Source organism: Chiroxiphia lanceolata, chromosome 26, assembly GCF_009829145.1.
Source record: "Chiroxiphia lanceolata isolate bChiLan1 chromosome 26, bChiLan1.pri, whole genome shotgun sequence".
Lineage (NCBI taxonomy): Eukaryota > Metazoa > Chordata > Aves > Passeriformes > Pipridae > Chiroxiphia > Chiroxiphia lanceolata.
This window is the reverse complement of record NC_045662.1, coordinates 449,997-468,768: the sequence shown is the minus strand read 5'-3', so window position 1 is coordinate 468,768 and position 18,772 is coordinate 449,997. Positions and strand designations below refer to the sequence as shown.

General features: G+C 43.6%; 1 gene segment (V, D, J or C); it reads left to right on the top strand.

Moving 5' to 3' along the window:
• Nucleotides 1-16,004, top strand: part of LOC116798714 — a 61,171-nt gene extending 45,167 nt beyond the window's left edge. The window contains 4 exon segments of the C gene segment in view: nt 12,677-12,940; nt 13,403-13,450; nt 14,510-14,616; nt 15,057-16,004. Coding sequence covers nt 12,677-12,940; nt 13,403-13,450; nt 14,510-14,616; nt 15,057-15,062 — 425 coding nt within the window.
• Nucleotides 16,005-18,772: the final 2,768 nt, after the last annotated feature.

The following is an 18,772-nucleotide window of genomic DNA, read 5'->3' as shown; positions in this document are numbered from 1 at the left end:
GGGGAAGAGGTGCTGCTCTGCCTTGCTGGGCTTTTTGTTAGGGAAGGAAATGCTGTGGGACAGCTACAGCAAGGTGACCTTTGGCTCAGGGACCAGATTGTCCATCCAGCCCAGTGAGTGCAGCCTTCATGTGTTTCATTTTTGAAAATCTTTGGGTGTTCCCTGGAGCACACTGTAGAATTTCTTCGTGTTACTGGGTCACATTACACATGAGAAGGAGATCTTGGGTTGTATTTCAAGATACTCCTGTGCCTATAAGTTTTTCCAGGTGGAGGATTTGCTGCTTAGAGAAATGTACTATGGACATGGCACTGACATGCTGATAGTCCAGCAGCCCACAGGAACAGGGGAGAGGTTTAGGACGTGCAGACTGACCAGCTTGTGTGCTCAGTATTTGAGCAAGGTTGCAGACAGTGGTAGAGGAAATGTAAAGGGGTTCAGTTCTGTTGTTTACATAGGACTTTCAGTTGACTCACTCAGGTCTCCGATCATGGTTTGTGCACATTGGCTGATAGTGCTGTGAAATACCTGTATGTAGGTAGGTTGTTCTTCTGAGCATGATCAGATAGAAAAAGATGCAGAGCACTATAATATTTCAGCCTGGCTGAGGTGTGAACAGTGAAAGGAGGACAGTAATCTCACTGAGCAGACAGACAGAAGTGTAAGGACCCCAAAATAGACAAGTGAGATTGTCCCCCATTGAACCACTCTGCAGGAATGCAGCAGGTTTCCACTTCCAGTGGGCATCTTGATTGCCCAGGGTATAAGTGAGGAGGCTGCCAGGACAGCCCCCCTGGGGGAGGTGTAGCTCCCAGCTGGGAGCCAACTCTCTGGGTTTCTGTCCTCTGCTGTTCTGAGAACAACCTCCAATTCACCTTTGGCTCAGGGACTCAAGTCACCACCTTGCCAAACGAGTGGGTCAATGCCTGAGTGTTGCAACCTCAGCCAATTCTGTCCTGGGGCTCTGCTGTGGTTTGGCAATGAGGAACTGCCTACTTGAAATGTAGAGCAATTATTTAAATAGTGGAGCACCTCTAGCATTGCAAACATGCCTCCTGTAGCTGGAAGTCTGGACTCCTGGGAAGGTGGAGTGCATCAGTGACCCTGAGCCTAGGCTGTGTTCAGGTTCTTATTTCAAACTCTTTTTTTCCATTCCAGTACAACCAGCCTTTGGGGTAGGGATCATAAAATGTTGCCTGATAACCTACCCTCAGGAGTAGGTTCTTCCCATCTTAGGTGACTGTAAACAAGACCAGTTATTCACACTCATTCAAAAATTAAGAAAAGTGTTTGGCAAAGAGAACTTAAAGGAGATCTATGGAAATGTGTTTGGGTGTTTACAACCTCTTTCAGAGGCAGATCCAGGATGGAATAGATCCCAGCCCTCCAACAGCCCCTGAGGGGATTGGATGAAGAGGTCCATTTTGTAATGAGCTGTCACACAGTGATGGTTCGGGAGGGTGGGTAAAACTCACCTGCGGGAGTGGAACCAAACTTCTCATTTTCCCAGGTGAGTTGTCTCTCCTCTGAGTCAAGAGGGACTCAATATAGACAATGTTGGACTTCAGCTGTAGAAATAATAGTGCAGTGGCTTTGTGGAGCAATTTTAGATGGGTTTAGTATTCCCTGGAAAGAAGTGGTAGACTTTCTGCTTAACTGCTGTGCACTAGATATGCATCCAAGCAGGGGAAAAGCGACAACAAAGTAAGTGAAATTTAAGAGCAGAGATGTGTAAGAAAAGTAAGATTTCTGAGATTTTGGACATTGAGCCCAGCGGAAAACTTCAATCCACACAAAGCCAAGGTTAATGTCTGCAAGAAAGTAGCAAAATGCAGTTCAGGCCTTTACCAACAAGTAATAACAGTGATCTGTAGGTTACTGTTGTATCTGCTGGGAACTGTAGAGCAGCAGGGATGGTCCACAGCTGTGATGGGAGTGGCACAAGCTGTGGAGCTTTCCTGTGAGTTGTGCAAATTGGGAGGAGGTATTTGGACAGTCCAAATTGCAAAATTGTATTGTTTAGAGGTGAATATGGTGGCTCTGCGTGAAGGGTTGGACTTTATGATCTTAGAGGGCTTTTCTAACCTAAACAATTTCATGATTCTATGATTCTAAGTATGGATTATTACAACATGAAGTGCAGTCTGCAAAGGAAGGTGGACATTGCAAGATAAGAGAGCAGAAAGGTAACACAGACTGGTGAGACTCAACAGCAGCAGTCAGAGCCTGGAAAGTTGTGTTTGCACGCACTGATGGACAGATGCTGTGTGGAGACAGAAGAAACCATAAACAGATGATGAATTAACCAGGCAGAGGAATGTGACTGAAGGAAGTGTTTATTTCACTGTAGGTTCTGAGGTGGTGGCCAGTAATGTTGGTTAGATACCTCCAACAGAAATCTTGCATTTCTATGTTCTCAAGTCTTCATCCAGCACAGGTACATCTCAGAGTACCATTTTGCAAAGCACTGTGTCACAGTGCCATACTAGGAGTTTTGGCAAACTTACATTTGGAGCTGGAACCAAAGTCGTGGTTTCCCCAGGTATGTCTGAGTTCTCAGATGGGATTTCTCTTGGCAGTATTTCATTCAGTTTACAAGTTATTTTGCCTATTTTGTCACCTCACATTACATTAGCAACAGGACTATAAATTTGGAACTGGTATAAGAGCAAGTGATTTCCATGGCTGCATACATATTTTCCCCTCCCTATTCCCAGTGATGAACCAGCCATAGTAGAAGTTTTACATGTGCAAGAGGATTTTCCTTGGAAAGCTAAGAGCAAGTGGGCTCCTAAATCAAACTCCTCAAGTAGAGGAGAAGCAAAGGGAAATTATGAAAGACAACATGGATCAGCAAAATACAGAGTGGTGAGGCTGGTTACGTAAAGCTGTAGGAGGTAAAAAGGACTTTTCCAGTGTGTGGATAGAAATACTTAGAGGTAACCAGACTCATAACTGTATGTGGATGCAAAAAATACACATGTTGGGTCTCTGCTCTGGAGATCCTCAAGCTGTAATGGAGGGAGTGTTTTCTGTCACTGTGAGACATTATATAAATTCAAGATGCTCAGGAAGCTCAGAAAACAACCTTGAGAATGATACCGAGTTTGTAATCACAACCAGGTAGTGTTGAGTACTGGGAATTTATCTTGCCCTTCAACATCCAGGTGAAGTTTGGAGCACGTTAAAAGTGAGGATCTGAAACTGTTGGAGAACAGTGTGAAAGCCATAAAATTGGGTATGGCATAGACACCTAGATGGAGTGGAAAGAGGGAAAGAAGCAAAGTTAGTTAGTGAATGACTTTGGTGGAAGGATAGAAAGGTGATCCTGACTCCAAAATATTTTTTTCTGAACAAAAAAGTGTGGAAAAATGTGTGCTTTGACTGTTGCTGCCACAAATATACGAAAAAAAGTCCCCTCAAAACTCCACACCCTATCTCTTGTCTGAAACTCTTTGTAAAAGGGCAAGACAGATCCCAAGATATCAATATTTTTTGTAAATATATCAACTTTTCCAAATTTCTTAAGAATACATTTAGGATTCTTTAATATATAAACAGGTTAGGTTTACTCTTGAAAAGCAATTTTTCACTTTCTTTAAGTTGTAGTAATTGTTAACATAATTTCACCATGATTTTATTCTGAAAGTTACAAAAACCAGCAGCATAAAGAAAGTGTTCATTCTGAAAACTTCTGAAGAAATTGCTCTTGTTTCAAATGACCCTTCCGACCCTGTTCAAAAGCATCTGAGAGAAATGAGAATCTCAGGTTTATATGGAGCTATCAGTAAGCTAGAGGAGCTATAAATCAAAGCTCTACCTGAATTAATTTACATGTCTCCAGATTTACCACTATGGTCATATCTGTGTGAACTGCTCCAGGTCTTACTCTGGTCACACTGTCAGAGCTTCCCTAATGCATCCTGAAACCTCAGTGTTTAATGACAGAATGAACAATGGTCTCTCTGCCACAAAGAAATAACACACAAAAAAGTGCTTTCTACTGAAAAACTAAATGGCATATTTGCTCTGGAATCACTCTAGACTAATTCAGATGGGAAATCCAAGAGAATGGGATGATGGAGGTTGCACTGCACCATCAGTCCCCAGGTGAGGTGTGAAGTAACAGTAAATAAACTAATTTTGAGAGAGGAACCTGACTGGCAGACTAAATAAATGAGGAATAAGACGAAGAATAGATGTTGTGATACAGGTGGCTTTCTGGAAGAAATGGGACAAATACAGTGGAGGGGAATATTAAAGAACAGGTTTTTGGGAGTGTGACAGATGCAATATACCACATGGAAAGAAAGCCAATAAGAAGAAAAGTCCTAGATAAATAGATCTGTCTAGTTAAAGAGGATTTCTTTTGGTGGAGTATTTCTTCGTTGAAGGCTTCGTTCAATACTACTCTGGATATTGTAGAGGCCTGTGCTATTGTGTGACTATGGAAGTAACTACAAACTCACATTTGGATTTGGAACAAGGCTTCTGGTTTTTCCAAGTACATTTATCCTGATTTTTTGACTAATGCAATTTTTTTGTGAATAGACACCAAGATCTGGGGAATGGCAGTTGTCAATGGCAGCGTAGCCCACCTTAACCTTTAGCTCAGGCAGGTGTCCAAGCAGCCCTTCCTGGAGGCAGGTGCAGGCAGGATGTGCTTTCAGTGCTCCTCCGTCCATTGCAGTCCTGGGATCAGCTAAGACAAAGCCAGGGTTTGCTCTTCTGCCAAGTCAGCCATGTGGCTTTGTTCTCCCCTAAGGATCTATCCATGCCACTTCCACTGCCCTCAAGAAAAGTCATAGATTATATAAGTCATTGAAACGCAAGAATATTTATAATATTTGCATTGCCTGACATGAGGTAGAGATGTGAACTGACAGCCCAAAAAGCCAACTCTGTCCTGGGCTGCATGTCCAGCAGCGTGTCCAGGAGGCTGAGGGAAGTGATTCTCCTCTGCTCTGCTCTGGTGAGACCTCCCCCCTACCTGCAATGCTGCCTCAGCTCTGGGGCCCCCAACACAGGAAAGACATGGACCTGTGGGAGTGGATGCAGGGTCACAGAAATGATTAGGGGGAGGACAGGCTGAGAGAAATGAGGCTGTTTAGCCTGGAGGAGGCTCCAAGGAGATTTTATTACAGCCTTTCAGTATTTATAAGTACTTTCAGGCTTACGAAAAGTATGGTGACAAGCTTTTTAACACAACCTGTATCAAGAGAACAGGGAGGAATGGTTTTAAACTAAAAGAGGGTAGATTCAAACTAGAGTTAAATAAGAAATTTTTATTATGAGAGTGGTGAAACACCAACACAGGTTGCCCAGAGAGGTGGTGGATGCCCCACCCTTGAAAACATTAGAAGTCAGGTTAGATGGGGCTCTGAGTAATCGTACCTAGTTGAAGATGTCCCTCATCATTGCAGGAGAGTTGATGACCTTTAAAGGTCTCTTCCAACCCAAACAACTCTACGGATCTTTGATTCCATTTACGGTGATTATCACCATTTCAGTCTTTGCTCATATCAGAATCCCATCAAGGAACCTTGCACTACAACATTTGTAATATTACTCTTGAAAGAGAACTGGACTTTAGCTGGTCTGCCTGATGTACAGACACTGTATTATCCACAAATATTGCAAGTGGACTCTGTGACTTGAACCCAGGTTTGCTGAGCTGTTGCAGCTGCAAGGCCATGTGTAAATACTTGCTCTGGCTACTGCAGAGCTCAGCATGTGAAACCCCAGGTAATGGAGTTAGAAGGCTCAGATTGCCTTTGCAACCACCTATAAAGCTCTAAGACCTGGACAGGGACACAGTGTGCCACTGAAACTTGTAAGGAGAGAACTATAACCAAGGTCAAAAGGAGTCCTTGCAAAGGTTTCCTGAACTATGTGAATTATGGGGATTGAGGATACAAGCTGACATTAGAGAAAAGAATGCTGTTGGTGATCAAGGGTAGTAAATATTCAGGAAAAAACATGGACTCACAGGCTGTTGCCCTTAACATCATGTCTCAGGGAACTGGAGTTTTAGGTGGTGTTGCAGATGGAAAAGCAGATTGTTCTTTTTATTGCCCCAAAAGATGTAACACACAATTGTAACCAGCGAATGAATGAATATTTTTTTATTTGATCTCTGTGTTTCTGATCCTGATCATTTTTTAGTAGATTTATTTGGTACTTTAATGGTATCTTAAACCAGCATGTTTCATCATTGCTCCCTGCTCTGCTGTCCTGGGTGTCAGTAAGCATTGAGAAAACCTGCCCACACTTTTGTAGAGGTTGACACCACTGTGCCAACCAGGGATACCTGAAACTCACATTTGGAACTGGGACCCAACTTGTTGTTACCCCAAGTAAGTTTGAGCTTTCTCTTCCATATTAACACCAGGACTGGTGTTTATTGGGTGGGTGGAGTAGGGACTATGGTGGAAGCATATTCTAACTTCCTTTCAGCTTCCCTTGACAAAAGCCAGCTGGACTAGAGATGTTGTCTTGGAATGCAAGGGGTGCTTGGCTGTGGTGTGCCAGTGACCCACTGCAGGAGAAAACAGCAAGAGAAGATGGTGATGTTGACACAGGTTTAATAGTCATAGCAGGGACTTGAAGCCTGGATTTTCCAAGTCTTAGCCTAAGAAAATATATAATGATCTTTTGGTTTTAAAACCCAAAAATAAAGTCCTCTTCCATATTTGCAACAACTACTGTTACAGTGTGAGCTGTCGGGAAGTACAAAGATTGCATCTGGAAGGGGAACCAAATTTCTTGTCATGCCTGGTTATTCTTATGGTAACTGGGGCTTCTTGTTGAGTGGGAAACTCAAAAAACCAGTAAATTCGTGTTTGGAAGAGGGATCAGATTTAAAGTCAAACCAAGTGTGTAAGATTTGGAGAAGGACAGGCTATCAAGGTGTAAAGGCAGGAGCAGTGTCCTCTGGTCAGGGTCTCTGAATAGCTCTGCTTTCATGGAGAATGAGCATAAACTCTTGACGAAGAGTAGAGGGAAGAGTGAAGGCCGAAAGAAAATGAATCCAAGATTCTTTCTCAGCAGGATGCTTGCGAAGGTCGAGCAGGGACACTGGGAATAGTGGGAAGTGAGAGAGCATCCTCACTGTCTCAGGTTAATGATGTTGGTCTATCATTAACTTCTGAGTCCTGTCTGACAGTAACAGTGTTTTGCCTTAGTCAGAGAGGGAAAAAAATCAGAGATACCTCTGGGTTCATAGTCAAGTCTTAGTTTCACACTGCACTGTGAAGAAATGTCCCAGGTGACTTAGACTACAGTATTTGCAATGATTCAAACCGGGGGATATGGAATACTGGAGCTGGGAGAAGCAGCACAAAGGTATGATCCCAAATAAGTTACCTAATTGAATGTATGCATTAAACAGACTGATTGGGAATGGATATTATTTTAGTGTGAACTAGACATGCCTGAAGCAATTCCACAAGAGTGAGATCAAAAGTTCTTCTGACTTTCTGATTTGAACAAAAAATTAACTTTTACCTATTCTTAGAAAGGGATATCAGGTTGATTCTTTTGAGCTTTTTATTCATTAAACAAATGCACTTTTTTTTGTCTGGGGCTACATTAATAGTTAATCCCTAATTTAGAAAGTTTCTTTTATTTAGTTGACATTTTTTGAATTGAGGATTGAACTAGATGAGCTTTAAAGCTTCCTTCAAACCCAAACCATTCTATGATTCTAGGATTTTTTTTTTTTTAAGAAACTAAATCTCTGGCATATAAAGTTGAAAACTTGATCTGGCAATTAAAACTCAGTCTGATTTTGGAAGAAAAAGCATGGAAAAGTATCTTGTGAAAAAGACAGAGGTTCTCAGGAAGTTCATGGGCAGACATTTCAAGTCTTTTTGTTTCCAGGCAACTGTCCCATGGGTGGGTTAAGCCATCTCAGTCACCTGGGACATATCATACTAAGTCTCTCCTATGGTTTGGGTGATGCATGAGCAGATCTGTGCATGAACAGAAACAGGGTATTGCTTCCCAATATGAAATTTAAGAAAAATCCATTTCATTTTTTTCTCAATGTCATGGCTGGGCTTTGCGAATGAAGATTAGGGAAAGGTCTCTACACACGTTTGTTACAAACATGCTGGTGGGTAAAAAGGCCAATATGAGACAGGCATGTCCAGTTGCAAAAGGCACAACAGAAAGACTCCCTAGGTGGTAAATTCTGCAAGGCACGATTCTTTCTGCGCTGTCTTTTCTCCTCAAGGGTGATCCTGAGTGCTTTCTCAAAGGCATCAGCAGCGTTATAGATGGTGTGTCTCCAGACCTCCTGATTTGAGGCCAGAGTAGACCAGTTATGTTGATCAATATGGCCAAGGCTGAGATGTTGTTTCAGGGAGTCCTTGTATCTTCTCTTCGGGGCTCCTCTCTTGTGGCAGCCGGTGGCAAGTTCACCATAAAGCAAGAGGATTAGGGAGGCGGTGGTGGGTCCTTCATCCTGGAGATGTGCCCTGCCCAGCACAGCTGTGTTCTCAGCAACATGGCCTCAATACCTGTGACTGCTGCTTGTTCTAGAACAGATGTATTGGTCACATAATCTGACCAGTGGATGTTTAGGATTGTACAGAAGCAGTGTTTATGGAAGCGTTCTAGGAGTCGCAGGTGGTGGCGGTAGATGACCCATGATTCGGAACCATATAAGAGAGTAGTCAGCACTATGGCTCTGTAAACACTGATCTTTGTACTTTTCTTCAAGTGTTTATTTTGCCAAACTCTTTTGTGAAGCTTTCCAAAGGCACTATATGCCTTTGCTAACCTGTTGTCTATCTCTCTGTCAATCTTACCATCTGAGGAGATGAGGCTACCTAGGTAATTAAACTGCTGGACTGATTTGAGCTCTGATTGGCCAATGGTGATATGGGGATGATGGAAGACTTCCTGAGGTGCAGGTAGATAGAGAACTTCTGTCTTCTTTAAGCTGAGTTCCAGCCCAAAGAGCTCAGCAGCGTCAGCAAAGCAGGATGTTAAATGCTGCAGAGCTGCTTCTGTGTGAGCAACAAGGGCAGCATCATCAGCATAAAGCAGCTCCCAGACAAGACGATTTAAGGTCTTGGTGTGGGCCTTCAGTCGCCTTAGGTTGAAAAGGCTTCCATCAGTACGGTATCGAATGTAGATACCGTCCTGATCCTCGAGGTCTGCTGTGGCCCTTTGGAGAAGGTGAACAGGGTTGGTGCGAGAACGCAGCCTTGTTTCACACTGTTCTTTATTAGAAAGGGCTCAGAAAGTGCATTGCCATATCTGACTTGACCATGCTGATCCTCATGGAGTGAGATAATCATTTTGAGGAACTTGGGGGGACAATTTACATGTTCCAAAATCTGCCATAGACCTTTCCTGCTCACAATATCGAAAGCCTTGGTGAGGTCAACAAAGGTTACATAGGGACCTTTGTTCTGTTCCCTACACTTCTCTTGCAGTTGTCTGAGAACAAACACCATGTCTGTGGTACTCCTATTGGCTCTGAAACTGCATTGGCTTTCAGGTAGAATTCCTTCTGCTATAGCGGGTAATAGTCTGTTCAAGAGTATTCTTGCCAAGATTTTGCCAGCAATGGAGAGCAGAGTAATACCACGGTAATTTGAACAGTCTTATTTAATTCCTTTCTTCTTATATAGGGTGATGATGACTGCATCTCGAAGGTCTGATGGTAGTTCGCCTAGCTCCCAACAGCGTAGTAAGAACTCATGAAATTTAGCATGGAGTGCTCAATGTGAACACATGATAAAAGCCCCAGATTCATCCTGGTTTGGTACTAGAGAACTATTTAATCCGTTAAACACTTGATATCTCTTCACCTACTGGGTATCTTCCTCTATTAAGTCACTGTTAGTTTTAGTTTAGCTAGAAATCTTTCCCTTAAATGCTTTGTGAGAGAGGTTCTGGATAGTTTAGGTAGTTTGAATTCTCCAAGAATAATTACAGAGGCAATAAAAAGAACATTTTTTGGCTGGAGAACAGAATTATGCCTGAAGTCTGCCAGCGAAGGAGCATATTCACATTTGCAAATGGTGAATCTCTGCACAGAGTCTCTACTCTGGGTGACTTGGCTAATGCTGGACTAGGACCTGGCTTCTGTTACCTGAGAGTCTCCAGACAAGAGCATTGAAAGTTATCTATTAAAGGTCTTATCTAAGTTCATCTAGTCTTGCTGTAGCCATCCCAGCATCCATGCAGACTTCACAGAGGACCTTTTGGAACCTGCATTGGGGGACAGATGGGGAACATCACTAAAGTGCTTGTTAATTCATTGGAGTTGCTCCTCTGGGGTCAAGATCAGCCTGTATGAGTGTGTGAAGGGGTGCAGACGTCCCTGGAACTGGGCATAGCTCCAGGTTGATTCAAGCTGTGGAATATCATGTCTCAGACTGAGAAATGGTAAGAGCATCAAAGACCTCTGTCACACCAGTTCCAGAGTGACCAGAGATTCAGAGAGTTTGCCTTAGGGGGAATGGAGAATGAGATCATTCTCTGTGCAATACAAACTGGGTATTAAAACCAGTTCAGGATTTCTACTGAAGCTTGTTTAAGGGAAAAAAATAAAAAAAGGTAGAGGTCTCAGTCTGATATTGGAACAGGGTTCTACTGCTCTCTCCATGAAATCAGCCTCGGAGTTAGCTTTCTCTGTAAACTGGGCAGGAATAGCATTCCAACAACTCCTGTTCTTCCATCTGGAAAATATTCTTCAGGAAAAATAAAATTAGGCAGTGTGGACAGCTCAGAGTAACATGAATCACTTCCCAATCTTTCCTGTAAATAGAGTTCATAAATATGCAGCATCTCCAGCACATCTGCCAGTTCATTAAGACAGAATAACAGGTCACAGTGCCGTGGTTATAGTAGTTGGTATTTACCAAAACTATCTGCAAACTTTCATAACGGTGTGCAGATACATAAAAGAACTTATCAGTACTACAAACAGCACCAGAGCAAGAGCAGCCCCACTCTGAGTAAGATCGAGAGATGAATATTTTGCAAAACAGGTACTGCCGAAGCTTCTTGTGAAAAACAGACTATTGTTTTATCTGCTTGAGATCAAAGCATTGCACAGATTGAAAGAGCGAAAACCACCCTAATTTGGAGAGATGTGTAGCTGTTCAGAAAGCACAGTGCTCGTGATGAGAGAGAAACAGAACAGCTCTAGCAATTCCTCCTCTTCTCTTTTGTTTCCATGCACCCTGGGGTAGTGATGTACCCTGGTTCCTCTGTATTTCATACAAGGATCTATCACCAAACTTTTTACCTACACCTGTCTTTCTCTCCCTAAAAAAAAATCACTGAAATTTCCAAAACAAAACTGGGAGTATGCGAGGTGGGAAGAGGGGCTGAGGGAGTCAGAACACACATTGGACTGTATTTCTTCATAGTTTGAAAAGACTCTCATCAGGTTCTTCAAAGCCAGGGCAAAGTGAGGACAGATGAACCGTAATTTAGAAGAAGGGCCAGAGAACGAACCGTTGGGCTTTGTGGATTAGTTTTTTTCTGATGTCATCCTAATAGAGAACTATGGCTGTTTCTCTATGGTGCTGACAGCTGGCAACCAAACAGATGAAGAGCATTTATCTGAGTGATAGATTTTGAGACAGTTTCTAGAAGCCGAGATTTATTCCAAACCTCTCATATGGGAAGAAATTAAGAATTTTTCATCTAGGAGCTACGCAGTCTTCAGCATTTCTACAATATTTATCAGTTAGGTATATGAACAGGTTGTGTTTTTATGTGTGGAAAATCCCAGTCTGACTGACTTGCTAGCAGAGTTTGAAGCAAGAAAACAGTAATGAACATGAAGTGTCTTATATCTGCAGCCTTTAGTTCCTCAACCCCCCTTTCTGCAGCGTAAAATTTAGTAAAAAGAACTGGCACTGAGCTGTCAAGTGGTGGAACATGATGAAACATTTTTTTACTTCATCCACCTCTCCCTGAATGCAGCCATGTGCTCCTGCTTTTCAGTGGCTTCTCTACCTTTCTGCTGTAGGAGCACCATTAGTGAGACTCATGGTAAATGACTGAGATCTGTTTAGGTTTAGTGGTTTATCCACTGCCCCTCAGGACATGGGGAGAAGAGAGGTTTCACTGGTGGATTTGACCAAACCTTTGTAGAACAGGCTGAATGGCCCTGGGCTGCTCAGCTCTCTCCAGACACATTACATGTCATAGCAGTGAAGAAAGAATCACAGAATCACAGGATGGTTTGGGCTGGGAGGGACCTTAAAGACCATGTTCCAACCATGGGCAGGGACACCTTGCACTAGCCCAGGTTGCTCAGGTGCCCTCTCACCTGTTGTACACATTCCTGAGTGCACCCAGGCTGCAGAGCAGAGTTGAGGAGTTGTTCCAGAGAGGAATGGTCAGGTTAGATGTGAACATCCAGAGTGTGGATGTTCATGAGTGCCTTTTGAGGTGCTCCAGGGGCCCTGCCTGACCACTCTCTGTGTCTCCCACATAACCTAAGTCAACAGAAGTAGCTCCTGCATCATCTGCAGTAGAAGCTTTGGTTCTCTAAAGGTGTCCTAGCACAAGATCCCTATGATCAGGCAACTTCCCACTGGAGTAATGGAAGAACCTGCATTTCTAAGGGTCTGTATGTTAAGACTAAAGGAACTGTGAATGTGTACTCTCATCGAATGACTCTTATTTTCTCTACTTTCAGGAGCTCCTCCGTCTCCTTCAGCCTACAGGCTGACCTCTAAAGATGATGAGGATTTGGAAATGTGCCTGATCACAGATTACTCCCCTGAAAATGTCACTTTTTACACTGCTGAGAAGGCCACATCTGCTGTTGTGGAGGTGGCAACAGCTGAGAACAGCGTGGAATCGAGCTACCTGTCAACCTACTGGGCCAGGAGAGATGAAATGCAGTGTGGTGCCAGTCATGTGGGCTTTGGAGAACTGGAGGGCGAGGGCCCTGAAAGTGGTAATGGCATGGCTGGGGGGGTGTGCAGGGTCAGAGGTGCTCTGGGCTCTGGGCTGTTCGTGTGAGCAGGACTGGTTCACATCTCCCAGCAATGCAAGCAATGCTCCATTAACTCTCACAGTCCAGAAGAATGTTGCCTTGTTGCCCCTCTTTTCTTTCTTCTTCCTCTTTGGTGGAAAAAAGATTAAGGGTCAGTAGATTGGTACAGTCACAGCAGAGAGATCTTAAAAACACTTTGAGGGGGAGTGTGGAAGGAAACCTTGACATTCCTTTGCCCAGTGGGACCCTGAAGTTTAATTACGTCATATTTTATACTTGCCCTGAAAACAGCAGAAAAGAGTGTTTATGGGAGGTTTTGATGGTCAGAAACTCTAATTTATCCCTTCTAAGCAGAGATATCATTATGAGCTTCTGAATAAGTCCATTTCTGTTATTAATTAAATTTGTCTTTACTCTTTGCAGGTGCCAGCACTGTCTGTGTTACAGGGCTGTCCCTACACTTCAGGACAGGTATGTACACAGCATTTTAGTAGTAAAGATTGGCCTGATTAGAGGAAATATTTTCCCAAATTTTTGCAGATATTTCCTGCTTGCAGAATTGTTGTTGGACCAAAAAGTTCAGACTGGAAATTTCCCAAAGGGCCCCACAGGCTTTAAAAACCAAGGCTAGGAGTCCTGGGGTAAATGTGGCCTTCCAGATCCAAGCTGGTAATTTTATGCAACCAGTGTAGCCGGTGTTCACATGTTCCTGCAATGACTCACCAAATAGCTACTGCCCATCACTGGGGGCTTCAGGTTCTGATATGAGTCAGCCTCACTGTCTGCTGCCTTTCAGACTTCAGAAGAGTTGGGTTTATTTTGGGGTGCACAAACACCTAATGAACCAATAGCTAAGCAGGCGGTTTTTGCTGTGTGTGCTCAGGGATGCACTAAAGTTGTGGTGCATCTGAGCAAGCTGAGCTCCAGCTCAGGGCTGGGGGGTGTATGAGTAGTGCTGCAGCCCAAGGACTGCTCTTCCTGCCGGTTCAAAGGAGCTGAGCCTGCCCCTGAGCTTGCCCTGCTCACAGAACAGTTGTGCTTTTGCAAATCTTTCCAAAACACCATTTCAGGGAAATACTCATCAGTAAATGTGCTGATTTGATCAGCCTTTCAGAGAGAGATTTTCGATGATAAACATAAAATGTGTTTTTGATGATGGCTCTCTGCTTCTCCGGAATAGAACAATGTATTTTCAAACTTCAGATTAATAGAAAATCCAAATACAATTTTGTTTTATGAATAAAATTTAGATTTGTTTTCCTCCTGCTCATCTTTAAAAAAATTTAGAGAGAGGGAGGAGGGACACATCCAGCATCCTGAGTTCATAATGCACAGTATTTAGATGGCTGGCAGACTTGCATATTGGATAATTAAGTGGTTATTGAATGGCAGAAATAAAAGTCCATCAGTCCTGCTCCCTGTCCCACCAGCTGACTCCATCTGAGCAGCCTCATTAGGAAGTTTTTTAATCTGTCTGGAACAAGGATGTCTCAGTGCTCTTGTGACTCTCATTTTCTGATGTTTTTCCAGATGAACACCTGAACACACTGTCTTTATCACAGCTGAGCCTGAAAATAATTTTAATGAAAGGATTAATTTTTAATGTGGTGATGACAATGCTCCTGTGGAAAAAAGAAGTGAATATGGATGGGGGGTCTGAAATCATCTGTCAGAAAATATCTGGATCAGTTCATCAGTTATGAATCTTCCTTCACTCTGGAACATCTGTTTATGCAGTCTATCCATACACCTTTTGTCTACCAACAGTAAAACTCATCCACTTCTCTGGCCAGACCATTTTCACCCACCTTTCAAGTACCTTTCCTTGTCCATATGCAATTTTTTTTTTTGTTTCAAGACATCTCTCCCTTTTATTTCTACATCATCCCTTCCCTTGTCTGCATTCATCTGTCAGATTTATCCCCTGACCAGTCTCCAGATGAGAGACTTGAATATAAGACCTTAATATATTTGCTTTGGCCCAGTGTCTCTTTCTTCTCTTTCTCTTGCCTGGTCACTTCAGCAGCTGTGACTGTAACCCAAATAATGATTTAGCATACCTTTATTTTTGTCGCAGAATTGAAAGTAACTGGATGGTGTAGTCCAAAAAAATCTCCTGAGGAATCTTTGAGAGACCATTGAGAGCAAGAGTGAACACAGGAATATTCCTGGTGCAAGGAACATCTCTTGTTGTTCTTATATATCACACCAACCATTCTATTCCAAATTGCTTTGTTTGCATTGCTACAAAATTACTCAAAACTAAGCTTAAAATTTGCAGCTTTCTGCCCCCCCGAATGGTTCATTCACCTCTTCTGCAGGCAGCAGACATTGCTATAAATATAGATTGCCAAATATCACTGTTACTTGCACTAAAATGACAATTTCTGCCTGGAGCAGTGCTGCTTGTTGAAAACTGCGAGATAAATATCACCTGAATGTGATTTTTTCCTATTTTGGCAGATTCAGGGTATGCATGTCTCTTAGGGTGCACCCCCTAGCCACGTTTTCATGTACAAATAAAACAATTTGAAAAGCAAAGGGAGACTTTCTCAGGATGCTGTGCATCATGTCCTGCTATCCTTTACTAGATCAGAGCAAGAAATCTCTTATTTCCCCTAAAGGACGTGCTGCTATGTGTCCCAGAAGTCCTAAATTCAGTGAAATTGTCACCTCACTATCACAGACAAAAAAAAAAAAAATTAAAAAAAAATTATTATTTTCTGAAGTCTATCTGGCCTTACTATTTCCTGAATTTAAACCAGCTTCAGATTTGGCTTTGTATTCAGTAAAAATACAAACCACCTTTGTTCTTTTTGTTTAGGTCTAACAGCCTGAGGTTTCCCAACTTCTTTTTATAATCATTGCATAAAAATATACTGTAATATTTACCCGTACACATGTGCCCACCTTTGGACAGTGCATGCCTATGACATTCACATGCCGCTAATGCATGAACTGTATTGGCACCCACACCGTGTCTTGGCATTTCTTTAGGCCTTTGGCTGTTATTAAACAATTCTTACCAAAATGAGAAACTTGTTTGTCTGTTGTATTTGTTGTTTGAGGAATTGCTTCAGCCTTCAGCTGGGCTTTAGGAATGAGCCTGGCCTTTGGGGTGAAGGAGGGAAGGGGTTGGATTCACCATGGAGGGTGGGAAGAGCTACAGATTCCCTCTCCAGGACATCCGTGCTCTGTCCATGTGAGAAGAGTGTGGCTGGGGAAGGAGTGGAGCAGGGGAACTCTTCTCCAAGAGCAGACTCTGTGCTAGTAAAACATGCTTGGCCAGTGAGAGGACTAGTCATGGGTCCAGGCTGCCTGCTGCTGTGGGGGACACAGGAGCCTGAAGTGTCTTATCTCAAACTGTTTTCCCACTTCTGAGTGTCACTGCAGGACAAGGCAGCTGCTCTGCAGTGGTGACACCAACAGATCGCCCTCTGCCTCCAGGTTCCATCTGTCCCTGGCAAGACTGGAAAAGAATTTTTCTCCTTTTGTGACATCAGTTTCTCCATCTTCTTCTGAAGCCCCAGAAATTCCTCTGGAGGGAGGAATGAGAAGTGTGCTCTGACAGAAACACAAGCTTGAGCCTTGCTCGTACCTTACACTGGTGCCCAAAGTGAGTGGTGGGAAAAGCCTCGCTGTACTCGTGGGGATGATTCCCCCTCATAGGGTATTTCTCACCCTGTTGGATTCACAGCCTTCACATGGGGCTGATTTCATAAAGGCTCATGATTCAAATGCTTTTAGCCAAAAGTCCTGGTGCTCCATGTGGGAGGACCATGCCAGGATCTGACCCTGCAGTGCTGAGCAGCAACATGACAGTGTCTCACCGGTCTCTTGCCATGGTCACCATTTATCATAGTGAGCTTCCCTGACCATTTAGGAGGTGGCCTATCACAGGGTGACAAACTTACTGACCCCTCCTGCCAAGGAACAACTTTAACCTTTCTGTGTCTATTGCCCTGATTATTTTATAGTACAGATGTTCAGGGATTTGTTCTCTTGTCTCTCCCTTGACGTAACAGTCACTCTGGTATCTCTCCAGATGTAGGAAGCCTGTGGCTCCTTAAGTGCTGGATTCCAGGCAGCTCTTGGAGCTTACACTCTGCTCATGATGAGATCTGCCAAATCACCAGGAAGCAGCTTGATGAAGCTGCTTAAACAATATTTGAATTATAAAGCAAGTAACTGAATTTCACAAATTTCCAACTGATTGACCTCATCCCAGCAACTTTCAGGGATGTGGGAGAAAACTTTCCATACTCATTTACTTTTAACATCACTTTTTAAATCTTAATTTTTTTATGTTGCACTTCAAACCTACTCCCAGCTGTAAGGGCAAGGGTTAAGGACCGTTCTGCCTTCGTTTCTACATCTCAGTCTTTCTTCTTTCAGGTTAAACGACCCCAGTGACAGGATTTTCCAAGTGGGGGATGAGTTAAATATTTTGACTAATGTGGCTCTGGGCATGTTCAAAGACACTTCGAGATATCAGGCTGGCAATCTCCCACCACCACAATGTGCCCCTGTCCCCTTTGTGCTTTCTTGTTTATTTTGAGAATAAAAACCTCAGAGCAAAGCAAAGGCAGGAAATAATACAGCAGGACAGGAGGTAGAAAGGGACTCACGGCCCAGGTGAGGCAGGAAGAGGCCACAGCACCAGTTCCATGACGCCACAATCGAGATCTGGGTCACCTTTTGATGCTCATCTACATCTGACCACAGAAACCACTTCCTCTGGAAAGTGGAGCACAAATGGGGGTGGAGGTGCAGGGTTGGGGTGGCACATGGCAGGGAGGGGGAGAAGCTGTGGAAAGGAAAAGAACAGCAGACGTTAGACCACAAGCCAAAGTGGAATGAGGTTAGTACATCCTTCCCTCCCACCCCCTCACCACAGCCTGCACTTGGGGAGGGTGGGGGAGTTGTTTTGGTTATAGCAGGAAGGACTGAGCTATGAATAGAGTGGGCAGGGAAAGAAGGGGAGAAAATGCATTATAAAGCGTGGTGGGTGGTGGGGAAAGATCTTAGAATTGTGTCAGATTTCTGAATTTGCTGATAGATCTCTATACAGACCCTTTATACAGACTGAATCCATCCAGAAAAATCCTTCCATTTCTCCTGACCCAGAGGAGAAGGGAGGATGAACGGCCAGGCCGGAGTCCTGTCAGACTGGCAGGGAAGATGTTGCATGGTCCATCTCTAGCACCCTCTCCCCTATACCAGCTCGTGTCCCCCAAACCTGCCTATGGGTAGATGAATTTGAACATTTTCTAAGGGTTTCATTTGAGGAAATACCCTGCCCAACATTTGTCATCTCTCACCAAACAAGGTCCTGTGTACAAACCAGCCTTTCTTCTTATCCTTCTCCTTGTGTGACCAGGAACCCGAGCACAGACTTTATGAGGAGCAGGGCTTGAAGGCATTGATGGATTTGTTGAAGCTTATTCCGATGGGGGAATAGCTTTGATAGGACCGAAATTGATCAGAGAATCACAGAACACCAGATTTGTTTGGGTTGGAAGAGACATGAAAGCCCGTCTCGTTCCACCGCATGCCATGTGCAGGGACACCTTCCACTAGCCCAGGTTGCTCCAAGCCCTGTCCAATTTGGTCTTGCACACTTCCAGGGATGAGGCAGCCACAGCTTCTCTGGGCAACCTGTGCCAGGGCCTCCTCACCCTCACAGGGAAGAATTCCATCCCAATATCCCATCTAACCCTGCCCCCTGGAAGTTTGAAGCCATTCCCCCTTGTCCTCTCACTACACAACCTTGTGAAAAGTCCCCCTGCAATT